At 33.2% G+C, this 14,633-nt stretch overlaps 1 protein-coding gene across 4 annotated transcripts in view; it reads left to right on the top strand.

The window, feature by feature from the left end:
- The window catches only part of PTBP2 (polypyrimidine tract binding protein 2), a 91,265-nt gene extending 77,551 nt beyond the window's left edge, over positions 1-13,714 (top strand). The window contains exons 9-14 of one of the 4 annotated variants that reach the window (XM_003808454.4): positions 3,635-3,774; positions 5,256-5,289; positions 5,703-5,795; positions 11,544-11,760; positions 11,861-11,938; positions 12,112-13,714. In XM_003808454.4, coding sequence (XP_003808502.1) covers positions 3,635-3,774; positions 5,256-5,289; positions 5,703-5,795; positions 11,544-11,760; positions 11,861-11,938; positions 12,112-12,241 — 692 coding nt within the window. In that variant the 3' untranslated portion in view covers positions 12,242-13,714. Of the gene's footprint in view, positions 1-3,619; positions 3,775-5,255; positions 5,290-5,702; positions 5,796-11,543; positions 11,761-11,860; positions 11,939-12,108 lie in introns of all 4 variants that reach the window. The other 3 variants (XM_008960540.4, XM_008960539.4, XM_008960538.4) reach the window with 3 other exon arrangements.
- The last annotated feature ends 919 nt before the right edge of the window (positions 13,715-14,633 follow it).

Raw genomic sequence — 14,633 nt, 5'->3', positions numbered from 1 at the left:
AAAAGGCTTGATGTTCTAAACAGTATTATACCACCAAGTTATCTCTACTGGAAAACCCAGATTTCAAGAAAAAAAAAATGTATTTTGAAAACAATTATGTCTTAAATATTTAAAATTCTTTTAAACATGTTTTTAACCATCTTTAAATTTTTTTGGTAAGTGATTTTCATTAGATTGTTAAAATGTATAGTGGCACGGTAGGGTTGTATCTCAAGATATGAAGCAGTTTTTCATAAAAATAAAGTATTAACCTTAGGCTGGTATGTTTAGATCAATACTGTATTTAAATAGATTGATAATTTTTTATATATTTTATGAATTTATACTTTTTCCTGAGATTTCAAGAGGGAAAAATGAGTAGGAGATGACTGAGAGCTTAAAGTTTGGGAGTGTCAATTAACTCAGCATTCTTTTAAAAAATATGTGTCATATATTACAGCATTTTCTTTTATTTGAAGTGAGTAAATGTATCTTTTTAAATTCCTTAGTAATTTTTGAGCACTCCATATGTATAAAGCATGTGAATATTTGGTAGCATTTTACAAATGTCCAGAGATTTGCGAGAGTTCCTGAGATCTTCATAGGGGGCCCACAAAGTTTAGTATTACTTTTCACGGTAATACTAAAGTGTATTTTGCCTCTTTTTACTTTTTCTCTTAATAGCATACAGCGGTAACTGAAGGCTAATAGTATGTGTGTTTATGTGCTTTAAAAAGTTCGTGGTTTTGGCCAAGCGCAGTGGCTCAGACCTGTAATCCCAGCACTTTGGGAGGCTGAGGCAGGTGGATCACCTGAGGTCAGGAGTTCAAGACCAAAACCAGCCTGGCCAACGTGGTGAAACCCCATCTCTACTAAAAATACAAAAATTAGCCAGGCATGGTAGTGGGTGCCTGTAGTCTCAGCTACTCGAGATGCTGAGGCAGGAGAATCACTTGAAGCTGGGAGGTGGAGGTTGCAGTGAGCCAAAATCTCGCCATTACACTCCAGCCTGGGGGACAAGAGCAAGACTCCATCTCAAAAAAAAAAAAAAAAAAAGTTATTGGTTTTAATTTTGGAAATGACAACCATTAATAGAACCCACATTAACAAAAACTCCTTGTGATTCTCCATAGTTTTAAGACTATAAAGGGGAGCTGAGACCAAAAAGTTTGAGAACTTTTTCACTGTGGGATACAAAGTTTAAGACAATTATAGTTAAATAAGCAGGAGAAACAGAGTATTTTAATGAACAGTAGATGGTTATAAGAGTCAAGAGATGTACAGAGAAAATGCTAGTGATTAGAGTTTTTAGATTATTTTAATTTTGGTAACTAATTATAATTCCTCAGTTAAGATTTTTTGGCTTAGTGGGCCCTTAGAATTACTTCTTCCTGTTAGAATTAAAAGTGAAACCAGAAATTAAAGTGATTTAATTTTTTTATTGTGGCAAAGATCTAGTCCAAGTATCTTTGATGGACTTTTTGAAAACAGACTTTTTATTGTTAAAAAGGGAATTTGAGGCTTGGTACTGAACTTCTTCTGCATGCCATATTGAAGTTGGTGGTTTTTTGTTTGTTTGCCATCAGTGGGATCTCATACAGACTATGGAATTTAATAGAATTTTTAAGATACTGTTTTTCCTAAAAGGTAGCTAACTAAAGGCAGGAAAATAGAATGATGTAACAATATAATGACTACATCTGGAGTTTCTGCTACTAATAAATAATTGTATTGTCAACTTTAGTCGAATATTCTGTGCATTCAGTCAGAGCTATCTGAAAATACTGACAAATACTATTACAATATGGGGAGGTCACTTCTCAAGACTGCAAGAAAAAAAATTGTTGTGTGTAGGAATGCTTGCCTAGGAATTAGGAATGTATACTTGACAACAAGTGAACGTATCCATTGAATGTTAAATGAGAACAACTTATGGGGAGGATAGTGAGGGGTATAGTATTTAACATGGAAAAGTTAGTAATATAGTAGAATATTTGGTTGAAAAGATCCACATTGGTGTATTCAAAGACACACTGAAGACTATTGTGCATTAGTAAGTATTAAACATGAGAATTCTTAATTTTAAAATTGGACCCTAATTTCTGAGATTTACTTTAAGAATAAAAGGGGATGAAACGAGGTTGGCCATGAGTTGATCATTGTTAAAGTTGGGTGATGGCTACATAGAGATGCATTATTTTAGTCACTTTTACTTTTGTATATGTTGGAAATCTTCCAAAACAAAATGTATAGCCATAAAAAAAAGGGAGCAAAGTAAGAAAAAAAGGAGAGCCTAAAAAAAAAGGTACAGGCAAAAAGCTGTGAAAAGAAACTCATCAAGAGCAAGAGTATTAAATGAGAAACATATGCCACTGACAGAGTTCTCAGAAGAGATAAAGGCTGAATTAAAAAGAGATGGAGGGGAAAGTTTTATAAGTCAAAAACTTAGGTTAAGGATTGTGAATATTAAAGAGCACTTCAGACTGCCAATGAAAGGTCATAGTAGTTTCTATAAAGTAAAAAGATCAAAAACTTGACTTAAAAGAGTAAGATCTCTAAAACCAAAGGTAACAGCAGATTCTTACGAAATGCACCAGAAAGCTGGAAAGAAAGAAGAAATAAAATGTGAACTTATAGAACAAGAGTGGTAAGGGCCTGTTCTACCCAGGTATGTTATGAAATCAAATTCATTTACTTTGGGTGTTTGTTCCTTTATGTTGGGAAGATAAAAAAGAACATATAATTCGTTTCTTGAGTGAACCAGTATTTATGAGAAATAAGCTGGGTGTGTAAGAATTTAAGGGATGAAAGTATTCCAAGTTGATTGGTAATTGAAAAGTAGATGAACGGTGCTAACACAAAAGGGAATTCTGTCTAGAATAAATGAAAATATGGTGACTTAAAGATAGTAGGACAGCAATAAGACTGGAAATTAGAACAATAAAATAAGAAGGAAATGATAACATAGATTGGGAAAGGATAGGAAAATACTGAAACAAAATCTGTGTTGTATAGTGATGGTTTCTTGTTCTTTCAACCAGGAGAGTGTTGTGTTGAAGGAACTTGTATTCATTTTAATTACTTGAGTGTATAATTAAGAAGGCAAGCACATTTTGCTAAGATTTTCTTTATTTGCATGAATTAAATAATGATGTTCAGAGTGATTTGTCTCTAGGAGCTGAAAGACTACTACCTTTGTTTCATAAGCTGTAATTATTTGATTTCAAGTGTGAGTTTATGAAGAAGATAGCACTTGCGGAAAAAAATGAATTACCATTATGTCGAAAGTGATACTTTTTTACATTTGGCCTTTTACTGTAAATCGTGGAAGTGAATTTTCCAAGCCTGTGACTTGGAATTATATTCTTCATGCTTTGTTTGCTTTTCCAGAGGAAATAGAGTATTATATATTTGATATTTTAACATAATACAGGTATGTACTTTAGTTCAAATAATTGTTTTGTTGGAATCAATTATTTTTCTTTACACATCAGCAAACAATTTTTCTAAACACTATAAAAATTAACTTTCAGGAACCATTTGGAATGGTCAGCCGTAAGCCATGCAGCCATCGTGCTTAAATTGGTTTTTGTAAACGACTTGTGTGTGTTTCGTAAAATATGCTTTATTTTAAAATTAGGGCTTCCTGTTGCAGCTGTTCCAGGAGCTCTGAGTCCTTTGGCCATTCCAAATGCTGCTGCAGCAGCTGCTGCAGCTGCTGCTGGCCGAGTGGGTATGCCTGGAGTCTCAGCTGGTGGCAATACAGTCCTGTTGGTTAGCAATTTAAATGAAGAGGTTAGTAAAATAATCTCTAATGTTTATTCTTTAACTCCATTTCATTTGTGAAAGTTTTTCATGTTTATTTCATTTTGCACTTGCCTTTCTTTTTATGTACATTCATTAGTCAAAGTATTTTCTGTATGTTTCTACTTCTGAATAAAATCTACGTATGGTTTAGGTAATACTTTATTTCCTTAAACAGTCATGTCTCTTTATATCTATATCTATATATATGTATATTTTTTAACCTAACCTATTTTTCCTAAGAAAAATATGGTGAAGTACTGTAGTTTGGCTTATCTTTTTGTTGTTCTCAAAGGCAAATGTGATCTAATTTGCAAATTTAACTGTAAAACAATTTTGCTCTTTGCCTTTTCTAATTATTTGCTTGTTCATTTCATGCTTATATGTCATTGCATTTTTTTTAAATCTTATTTTATGTGAACTACTCTAATACATTTTTCTTTGAAGGTTCTTCCAAAGATCTTGACGAGGCACTCTTCCCGTCTTTCTTAGTAATTTTTTCTTTGCAGTTATTAGTCATTGTCTTCTAAAAATATTTTTTGACTTTATTCCCCCACCCCTTCCTTCCTTACCACCCCCCCCACCCAGTTAAATAAAATTTATTGCTAAGTTATTTTCTTTAGTTGTACATTTTATGTCTGGTATATTTTATTTTGAATGCTATGAAAGCTGGTATGAAATGTGGGAAGCTCAGTGTATCAGTTTATGATGTCTAATTTGAATATTTGTTTCATTTTTAATTGGCCTCTGTTAATATGAACATTAGCTTATTTTATCCATTTAATACTATTATCATTCACAGTTCTGCATGCTAAAATGTTTGAATCAGAGTGCCTTTGTTTTTATTTTAAGACTTTTGCCTGCATTTCATAACCAGCCATGCTTATGCAGTTAAAGTTCAAAGTTTAAAATTCCTATGCATGCTTTCCTTCCCTATGTTGAGATGAAATGCTGTAATTTACTCTTTGATATAGATGTACTTTACCCATATTTGTCTTGGATGACTACATTTTACTCAGTTTTTCTTGTACAGTACATAAACCAACCATTTTCTGACCAAATTCCTGCATTTCCTATGTACTGACCTATATTTTATTTTGTTTTTGTTCCCCAATTCCTTATTTTTTTCTTCTGCATTGCTGTTTCCCTTCCCCATTTCATCCTTTTCCCTGTGTGTTCACCTTCCCTTTCCTTGTCTTTTCCCAAATGCCCATTCCCTTCCCTGTCTTATCCTTTATTTTCCTTGTCCTTGTCTTCATTCCCTGTCTCCATTCCCTATGTTCATGCTTCTGTGCTTGAACAAATGTTCCTCGGACCAACTTGCCCCAATTAACCGCCTTGAACCATGATCCATGACCACCTCACCATTCTGCGGGAACCACCCTTCGTTATGGATGATCTGTTCATCTCCGCTCTTCCTCGACTCTTCTCTCTTCTTGTCTTACGCTGCTTGCTCTTCTCTCCTTCTAAAGATGGTTACGCCCCAAAGTCTGTTTACCCTCTTCGGTATGTTATTGTTAGCACTATACTTTTATTATTGATTTGATTTTTGTTTCACCTTAATTCTTATTTGTAGCTAGCACTTTGGCTTAAAGTTGAATAGTAAATCTTTTGCTATTTTTCTTTGCTATTTAAAACTCTCCATAGACACAAAATTTGTTTTAATGCATGCTAATTTATTTTGCATGGTCTTTAATTTAATATCATTCACATAGCTTTGAGGGTTTATCAAAAATTATTCTTTTCAAAATTCACTGTTCAAAATCTTGATCTTCTTTATTCATTTGTGAGAATGATGAGATTGAGTGATCATGTTGATGTCTGAATGTTTCATTGATATGTCAGAAAGATAATCTTTAGGTGACTTCCACATAAAATTAATTCCATTTTTGGATTACCTCTCTGTGGCTCCAAAAAAGGTGTTTATGGAGATGTGCAGCGTGTGAAGATTTTGTACAATAAGAAAGACAGCGCTCTAATACAGATGGCTGATGGAAACCAATCACAACTTGGTAAGATTAAACTATGTTTTATCTATACATCTTCACTTCTGCTTTCAAATGCATAATGTGAATCTGCGAATAAAAATAAACTCCTTTACATCAGTAAGAAATTATTTTAATGGCCAGGGCTCAAAATGTCATTTTAATGTGAATAGTTGTATGTGACGAACATATTTGTATTTTTCTGCTATCCTCCTACTGTTTTTCAAATGCACTCATAATAGGAAGAGATTTTAGCTTCAAAATTGTAATAATAGTTTCACATGAGAATTATATCATTTATATTGAAGATTCATAGTGATTTTTATTCTAGCTACTCCTTGTTAATAGAGGCTAACTGTTCATACAGTCCATAGAATCCTTCTTAATGCCATGTTATTTTAATTCTTCTAAAGGCTTGCGATACCAGGTTCTTAGAAGATGAAAAGCTTGTGCTAAAAACACTGTTGTTAATCCCTTTGGGAATCTTAAAAGGCACTTTAGTCAGGTTACACTTTATATCATTACTTAAATAAGTAATTGATTATTTTAATTAAACTTATGTCGTTTGACTTCATACATACTTGAATACATAAATCTAGAACACACCTGCACATTCACACCAGTGATTGACTGTAAATGCCAGGATGTTCTTACATTTCTGTTCATTGAGATTCAGGGATAATGGTGCCTCAGACTGATTGTATTCACATTGTTAATTTGTAAATTTGCCATTTTTGATGTAAGGACGAGTGTATTTTTGCTCAGAGATGAACAACTTGCTATACTAGACCAATTTTGGCCTTTGACATCACATAGAAAATTTTGAATTTCAAACACATAATAGGTTTGAATTTTAGTGTTTCTTGGCAATAGTCTTAGCAACTCAGATCAGGTATAAAACTATCCATCTGGCTGTCCATTTTTAAAATGGTGGTATGTGTTTTAAAGAGATATGAAAGTGCTGATTATGTCAAGATACTTAGTACGTATTTTCCTCTTTCTCTGTGTGCACTTCTGTACTCTGGTTGGAATAGTCATTGCTGTTGTTTTCATATATGTTGTAAGTAGCACTTAACAGTACTTCATAATAGGAGTATTCTCAAATATGTCATTTTTTTCCCTAATTGTTTGAGGTATGGGTGGCATTGTGTCATTTAAATAAGGGATGCATAGTCTTTATGGTTGGTAATTACCTGTGGTAGAATTACCTCAGATCTTCCAGATAGTTTTTGTTTTATGTAAAGACTGTTTTATGTAATATTTTAATTTTTTGCCATACTCGTAGTCTGCTTGGGCTGCTGTAACCAAAATACCATAGACTGAGTAGATGAAACAACAAAAATGTATTTCTTCAAAGTTTTGAGAAATAAAACTTTGGGGTCAAGAAGTCCCAGATGAAACTGCTAGCAGATTGTTTCTGGTGAGGTCTCTCTTGGCTTGCAGCCAACCATCTTCCCCATGTGTCCTCATGTGGCCTTTCCACTGTGCAAGCACGTTAAGAGTCTCTTCCCCTTGTAAGGATCCTAGTCCTGTTGAATCAGGGCTTTACCCTTAATGACCACATTTAACCTTAATTACCTCCTTAAAGGTCCTGTTTTTAAGTACAGTTACATTGGGGGTTAGGACTTCAACATATAAATTTGGGGAGGACACAATTCAGTTAATAGTACTTAAATTTGTAAATCATTTATCCCAAATTTTATAAGATATTGTCACTAAAGTTTTGACTTGCTAGTAGGGCTTATAATTTTTGGACTATCTGTAGTGGTAAATAATTCATCATTTCTCATTGCTGCTAGGTAGATTTTGCTTTCTTGAACTGTGTGACCATAAAAGTATGTACTGACACCATCATTTCCTTTAAAACACACACACACAAACACACACACACACACACTCCCACACAAAACTCTATGGTGTACTATTTAGTATGGTGTACTAAAAAGATTATCAAACTTGGTATTTAAAAAGTTAGCTATATACTTTTTACAAGAGACATGTAAAGCAGAAGAATATGAAAGATTGAAAGGAAAAGGATGTAAAGAGATACTAATATACTGGACAGATAGTAAGCAAGACAAAACTTAAATACCTTTATTAAGACAGAATTGATAAAGGATTTAGTTCACTAGAAAGATATAACAGTTTATGTATATGTGTGCCTAGTGAAATAGCCTCAAAATATATAAATAATAAGTAGATAAAACTACAGGTAGACTTGAGCAAATCTATTATAGTGGTGGATTTCAATTCACTTTTCTGAATTACATGTCAAACTGACCAAAAAAAGACAAAATCAACAAAGATACAAATGATACAATACAATTACCTTAACAGAATTATGTGTCTAAGTTATGCATCCAACACAGTTTTTAAACGCATATGGAACATTTTTGAAAAATCAGTCACATACTAAACCATAAAGCAAGCTTCAGCTAATTTCAGAGTATCATACAGACCTCATTCTCCATTGCACAAGTAAGTTAGAATTAATAACAAAAAGATGCATATAAAATCTGTATCCTGAGATTTAAAAATAAGTCTCAGTATTGCATGAGTCAGAAGTTTGTTTGTTTGTTTGTTTTTGAGCCAGTGTCTTGCTCTGTCCCCCAGGGTGGAGTGCAGTGGTGCTATTGTGGCTCACTGCAGCCTCGACCTCCCAGGCTTAAGCAGTCCTTGCACTTAAGCCTCCGAAGTAGCTAGGACTAAAAGCATGCACCACCTGCCCGGCTAATTTATTATTATTATTATTTTTTGTAGAGATGAGTTCTCACTGTGTTGCCCAGACAGAAGTTATTTTAATGGGAATATAAAATACTTAAAATTAAGCGGTAAAGTACTACATACAAATTAGATATATGTGGTACAGTGAAAGAGAAGTCTTGACGGGAAGTTTTAACTTTAAGAATAACAGTGTTACCCCCAGGGAAGGAGATATTAAAGACAAGACTGGAAATCAATGGTATAAAAGACAGTTGAGAGAAAAAAACATGCCACAAGTTGGATTCTTTGAAAAGACTAAAAAAATAGACAAACATCTAAAGATTGATTAAAAAATGAGAGTGGTAACACAAAAAAATTTTTTTGAATTATAAAGGGAAGAAGCATTGATAAAGCTCCAGTTTCCACATCATATAAACACCACTCTGTCTGTAAATTTCTTGAGGTCTTTTAAAATTTTTATTATTCGTTAATAATCTCTTTCATAGATGGATTAAGGGAAAGGTAAAAAATTATATTAAATCAAAAATGTCATTTCAATTGTGAAACATTGACTTTTTCCTTCTTTATTATTGCCTTGTCCATTTATGCCACATTTCTTGGAATAGGAGACTTCAAGTGTAAGATTCACATTGTTTAAAATTTTATTCATTTAAAATTAGTAATTCAGGTAATTTCCTTCTGCTCTGTTTACTCCTTGTGTACTTTCAGTTTTTGACAAAGCTTTTGTTTTCTTTTTTACTTAAAAATTTTGGTATTCTAATTATCATCCCCCTTCCCCTTTAGATCACTTCAGATCCTATTGTCGGCAATCAGCTGGCTAGAACTCTCTTGTTACCTGGCTACTTCCTGAGGTAGCTGTTTGGTTATTTAGCTTTATTTTAATCCCATTCCTCTATCACTCATCTGTTCTGTATGCAATTACTATGCCTGGGACTTATTTTCTTATTCTTTCCCTCCATTATCTCAAAGCTCTGCTGTTTGTGCTGTCTTTTTATTTAGACAGCTTTTTTTCTGACAACCTGAAGTCTACTTATTTATATCACTTAATTTCTCAAACTCACACTTAATAACACATTTTGTCTGAGGTAGTTTATCTAAACAAAAGTTTGTTCACTTAAAATAGTTATAGAACTTTAAAATTTTATAATTCAGTGGGTTTTATTGTAAAAGGATTTTATGTACTGTCACTGTAGATAATTGGTTTTACAGGTGTAAGCGTAAATTTGCAAGTATATGAAATTAAGTATGTGAAATGCAGTGTGAGAAACAAATGAGAAAATTCAGACTTGTGAGAAGATTGTTTTGTTTTTTTTCTGTGCTTAGCCTTCGCGAAAAATCTGAGAAAACTTAAAATATATAACACTGGAGTGACAATCAGGAAGAGTGGACTCTTTTTTTTAAATTTTTTAAAACAAATTAGGGAAGTAAGTTCAATGGCTAGTGGTTATCATAATAAGAAAAATTTAAGGAAGTTATAGGTAAAATAAGAATTTTACTTTTGTTTCTTTTCTGAATGGTACCTCATATTTTGACAGCATTATCCTTTTCAGATCTGTTTTATATTTAATTGGTTTATTATACATGTAAGTATGATTAGATTCATGGATTTAACCAGTTCTTTGTATCTTCTGTGTCAAAATGTATACTGTAGTATACTGTTTATATTAGAAACTCTTTGAAAGTGGATGTTCTATTCTTAATTTCCTGATCTTCCACATTGTCTTTATCTGTAACTCTACTGTTTTTTGTTTGTTTTTGTTTTTGTTTTGAGACAGAGTCTCGCTCTGTCACCCAGGCTGGAGTGCACTGTGGCACCATCTCAGCTCACTGTAACCTCCGCCTCCTGGATACAAGCAATTCTGCCTCAGCCTCCTGAGTAACTGGGACCACAGGCACGAGCCACCACGCCCAGCTAATTTTTGTATTTTTAGTAGAGATGGGGTGTCACCATATTGGCCAGGCTGGTCTCAAACTCCTAGACCTTGTGATCCGCCCACCTCAGCCTCCCAAAGTGTTGGGATTACAGGCGTGAGCCAACGCGCCCGGCATCTACTGTTAATACTTTAATGTTTTTATCTAGTTGATTGTAGTCATTTAGACCTTCAGTTTAGCCAAAGTGCATGACATATTAGAAATGGTCTTTTTTAGTTATTTTGACTGGTGAATAAAACATATAACTTTCTAGCATCAGACCAGTTCATTTAGTTTAAAAATGATCCAGCAGCTATGTCAAGAAATAGTCATGTAATGTTCTGTTTTCACACACTGCACTATGTTCTGGGGTAGAGACAAAGGTTTGGATTTTGGAATATTTGCATTATACCAATTGAGCTTCCCAAATCTGAGATGTTCCAATGAGCATTTCCCTTGAGCATCATGTTGGCCCTCAGTTTTGGATTTTGGAACATTTCAGATTTCAGATTTCTGCATTAAGGATACTCAACCTGTACAGACTGGGAAAGGTATAAGCCATGTTAAAGAATGAGTTTCAACTTTGTCCTTAAGGGTTTTAAGCAGGTATTGACGTGATCAGATTTGTAATTTATGAAGGTCATGAAGCTGCTGTATAGAAAATGGATTGGAAAAAAATATCCAACAGGAAGACAAATATGAGACTGAGTTATCCAGATAAAAAATAATGTCAGCGAGAAGTAGAGAAACAGATCATGAATTTGAGGGACAATTAGGAGGAAGGCTATCACAATATTTAGCAATTAGGATGTGTAACAGAAGGGAGAAAAAGAGCTAGGGATGCTTATTAAGTTTCTTTCTTGTGTAGCTCACTATACGATTTGTTAGCAGGATTGTTGAGGAAGATAGATATTCATAATCTGGATTTTCATTCTATGAAAGTAGCTGGCTTTTTTGCCAGAATGCCTTGTCTAGTTCAAATGAAAATGTACTTAAGTCTTATCACCAGTGGCCAGGGTAAATTGGTGATTTATTTTAAAATCATAAGAAAATTCAGATTTTTAAACTGTTACGTTAAAAGAATTATGTTTGTTTTGAGCTTTGATATTGTTTGTTAATAGACATGCTTTCTTTTTATAGCCATGAATCATCTTAATGGACAGAAAATGTATGGAAAAATTATTCGTGTTACTCTGTCTAAACATCAGACTGTACAGCTACCTCGAGAGGGACTTGATGATCAAGGGCTAACAAAAGATTTTGGTAATTCCCCATTGCATCGTTTTAAGAAACCTGGATCCAAAAATTTTCAAAACATTTTTCCTCCTTCTGCCACCCTTCACCTATCTAATATCCCGTAAGTATATAAGCTAGAGTGTATTGAGATACATTCTATTTTGATAAAATATGAAATTTATTATTAATCTTCACTTTTTCTTCCCATTCAATTTTCCTAGTCCATCAGTAGCAGAAGAGGATCTACGAACACTGTTCGCTAACACTGGGGGCACTGTGAAAGCATTTAAGTTTTTTCAGTAAGCAAGCTTCCTTATCTTTAAATTAGTGACCTGATAAAATTTTTCTTTAAGTAGTTTTTGTTCTTTTCGTTTATAGAAATTTTTGATTCCGGAATGGCCAAAATTCAAGTATTTAATAAGCCCTTTCTAATTTGTATGAAGTATCTAATTTTATAATTTTGTTTCAGAAGAGATCACAAAATGGCTCTTCTTCAGATGGCAACAGTGGAAGAAGCTATTCAGGCCTTGATTGATCTTCATAATTATAACCTTGGAGAAAACCATCATCTGAGAGTGTCTTTCTCCAAGTCAACAATTTAAAAATGGGAAGATGAAGATTGGGGGTGAATCACATTGTTCAATGTCATCACCTATTTGACTGTTCAGAAAAGTGGGGACCAGAGTTTGATTTTTTTTGTTTTTGTTTTTTTGGGGTTTCTTTTTTTTCCATGCTGTTATCATTCCTTGGTTATAAAATGAAATGGCATATGTAAAGGCAGAGTTGTTAACTGCTATATTTCATCTGTTCTATAGGGAAGCCATTTTGTCTGTTTAAAATTTCAGTTTAATTTTGCTTTTTTTTTTTTTTTTTTCCTTTCAACTTAGTTGACATATGTGCCTTAAAAAGGAAAACTAGTGTTGCTATTGTGCATTTACTAGAAAAAAGGAATTGGTTGTTTAGGGCACACTGTTATATGGGAATTAAAATATGTTTAGGCAGGGGTGTGTAAAAAGGTTAAGTTTTTGTTTCTCCTGCTTGGAACTTATTTTGAATTACTGGCTTGTCACCTTTTTTTCTATTTAATCAAATAAGATACATGATATTGAAAGAATAAAGCAGCATTTTTAGTTTTTACTACCTTAGGCTTTATTGCTTTGAAAACAACATTGGCCTTTTGTATCTCACAATTCTGGTCTAGATTCAGTTATGAATGTAGGCATTAGTTAAAATTAACAAGATGCAGAGTATTAATTTCTTAAGACAACAAAGTGATTTCTGTAAGTTTGAGCCCTATGTGGAAAGCATTGTGGAATCTTAACCTTTTTGTACACACTCTTGTGGGACGTATCATATAAATGTCAGCACTAAGTAATGTCTTGTTTGTGGCTGAATATTTTTCGTAGATGTTTTTGAAGTTGACATGACTTACGTGCATTTAAATATATATTGCCATCCTTAGTTTGTAATTAAGATTTGGAATATGGTTGTGGATTTCTGAGCATGTGCAGACTGGTCTAGCTAGTTCAGGAACTGGTGCATGTATTTTTCAAAGATAAAGAAAGTGTACTGCGAAAATATGCAGGAAGATTAATTTTGTGGCAGTTTTCTAAAACTGACAACCAGGTGGGACCAAAGTTTATGTGCCTTTAGTCTTAATTTACCTTGCATTGTAATATTCAGTTTTAATAAATCTTCAAAATATTTTGTATTTAGGAATAGATCTGACTTTAATAAAAACATGGCTCAGAATCTACAGGTCAAATTAATTTGAACAGTTCTTGTCAATCCGAATTGTTGATTCTGTTTAAATGACCAATACTTTTTGAAATTGATGTACTTAGTTTCAAGATTCATAGATTCTGTTATCTATGTAGACAGAATGGTCATGTATATTTTCTATTAGTTGAGTTTTTACATCTTTAGAAATGTAAAATTCAGTATAGTTTGAAAGCGGCACAATTAAAAATTAATTTTCTAACAAAGTTGGGAGGTTTGATGGTTGTTTAATTTCATTTTGTGTGTACTCTGCTTACCCCTGTAGCATGCTCAATAAACACTTCTGTAGCTCTATATTCACCTTTTCTGTCTTTCTCTGCTGCCTTTTCTCTCTCCTCTTCTTTGTTTTCACTCCACTGTGCTTCTGAATTCATGTTTATTCTCTGCCAGGGTGGGAAAGGAGTAATAATATTACAATTCTATGGCTTTATACCATAAATAAATCTAGATGCTGTGAAAATATACCAGCTGGTTTTTTTTAATTTAAAAGATGGTAACTGCTTTTCAGGAGGACACATATTAAACATTTCCCACCCTGTTATAATCTACTGCTTTAAAGACATAACTTTTATTGTAGCTTGTTAATTCTATCTCTTTTGTTCTTGTTGTTTTTTTTTTCCAGTAGATTTATGCACTAATAGATCTTTTGGATTTGCCATGCTCTCTTGCTGCAGTTTCATCTTTCATCTTTTGTGTCTGCTAAAGATTTCTTACTAATCTTAGACTACCTTGTGAGTTAACAAAAAGAACTTGATATTACTGGGAAGAAAGAGCAGCATATCTGCATATCAGCATATCTGCTTTTGCCTTGGGTGGGAAGAATGATATACATTCAAGTATTTAAAAACTTAGAGTAATTTGCATTTAACAACTGAGGATGTTACTACTGTAACTTGTAAGCAGTTACAGTTAGGGTGCTATTTATATTCAAAATATTTTGGTCAGTTTTTCTAAACAGATATATTGGTATCAAATAACTTTGGAGTTACACATGTTTCTTAGGTTTGTTCTGTTATAAAATATCCCACACTTATGCAAAACTTATACATAGGATAATAAAAAGTAAATGAAGGAACATAAAATATGTTTTACTATACTTAATGTAGTAATTCAGTTACCTCCAAGAAAGAAGAATATAATAAGTAAAATTTTGTTTACACTAGTGTCACTGTTGTCATCTGAAGAAAAACCATTAGAGTCAACAGTCTGGGATGA

This window comes from Pan paniscus, chromosome 1 (genome assembly GCF_029289425.2).
Source record: "Pan paniscus chromosome 1, NHGRI_mPanPan1-v2.0_pri, whole genome shotgun sequence".
NCBI lineage: Eukaryota > Metazoa > Chordata > Mammalia > Primates > Hominidae > Pan > Pan paniscus.
This window is presented reverse-complemented; position numbering and strand designations above follow the sequence as displayed.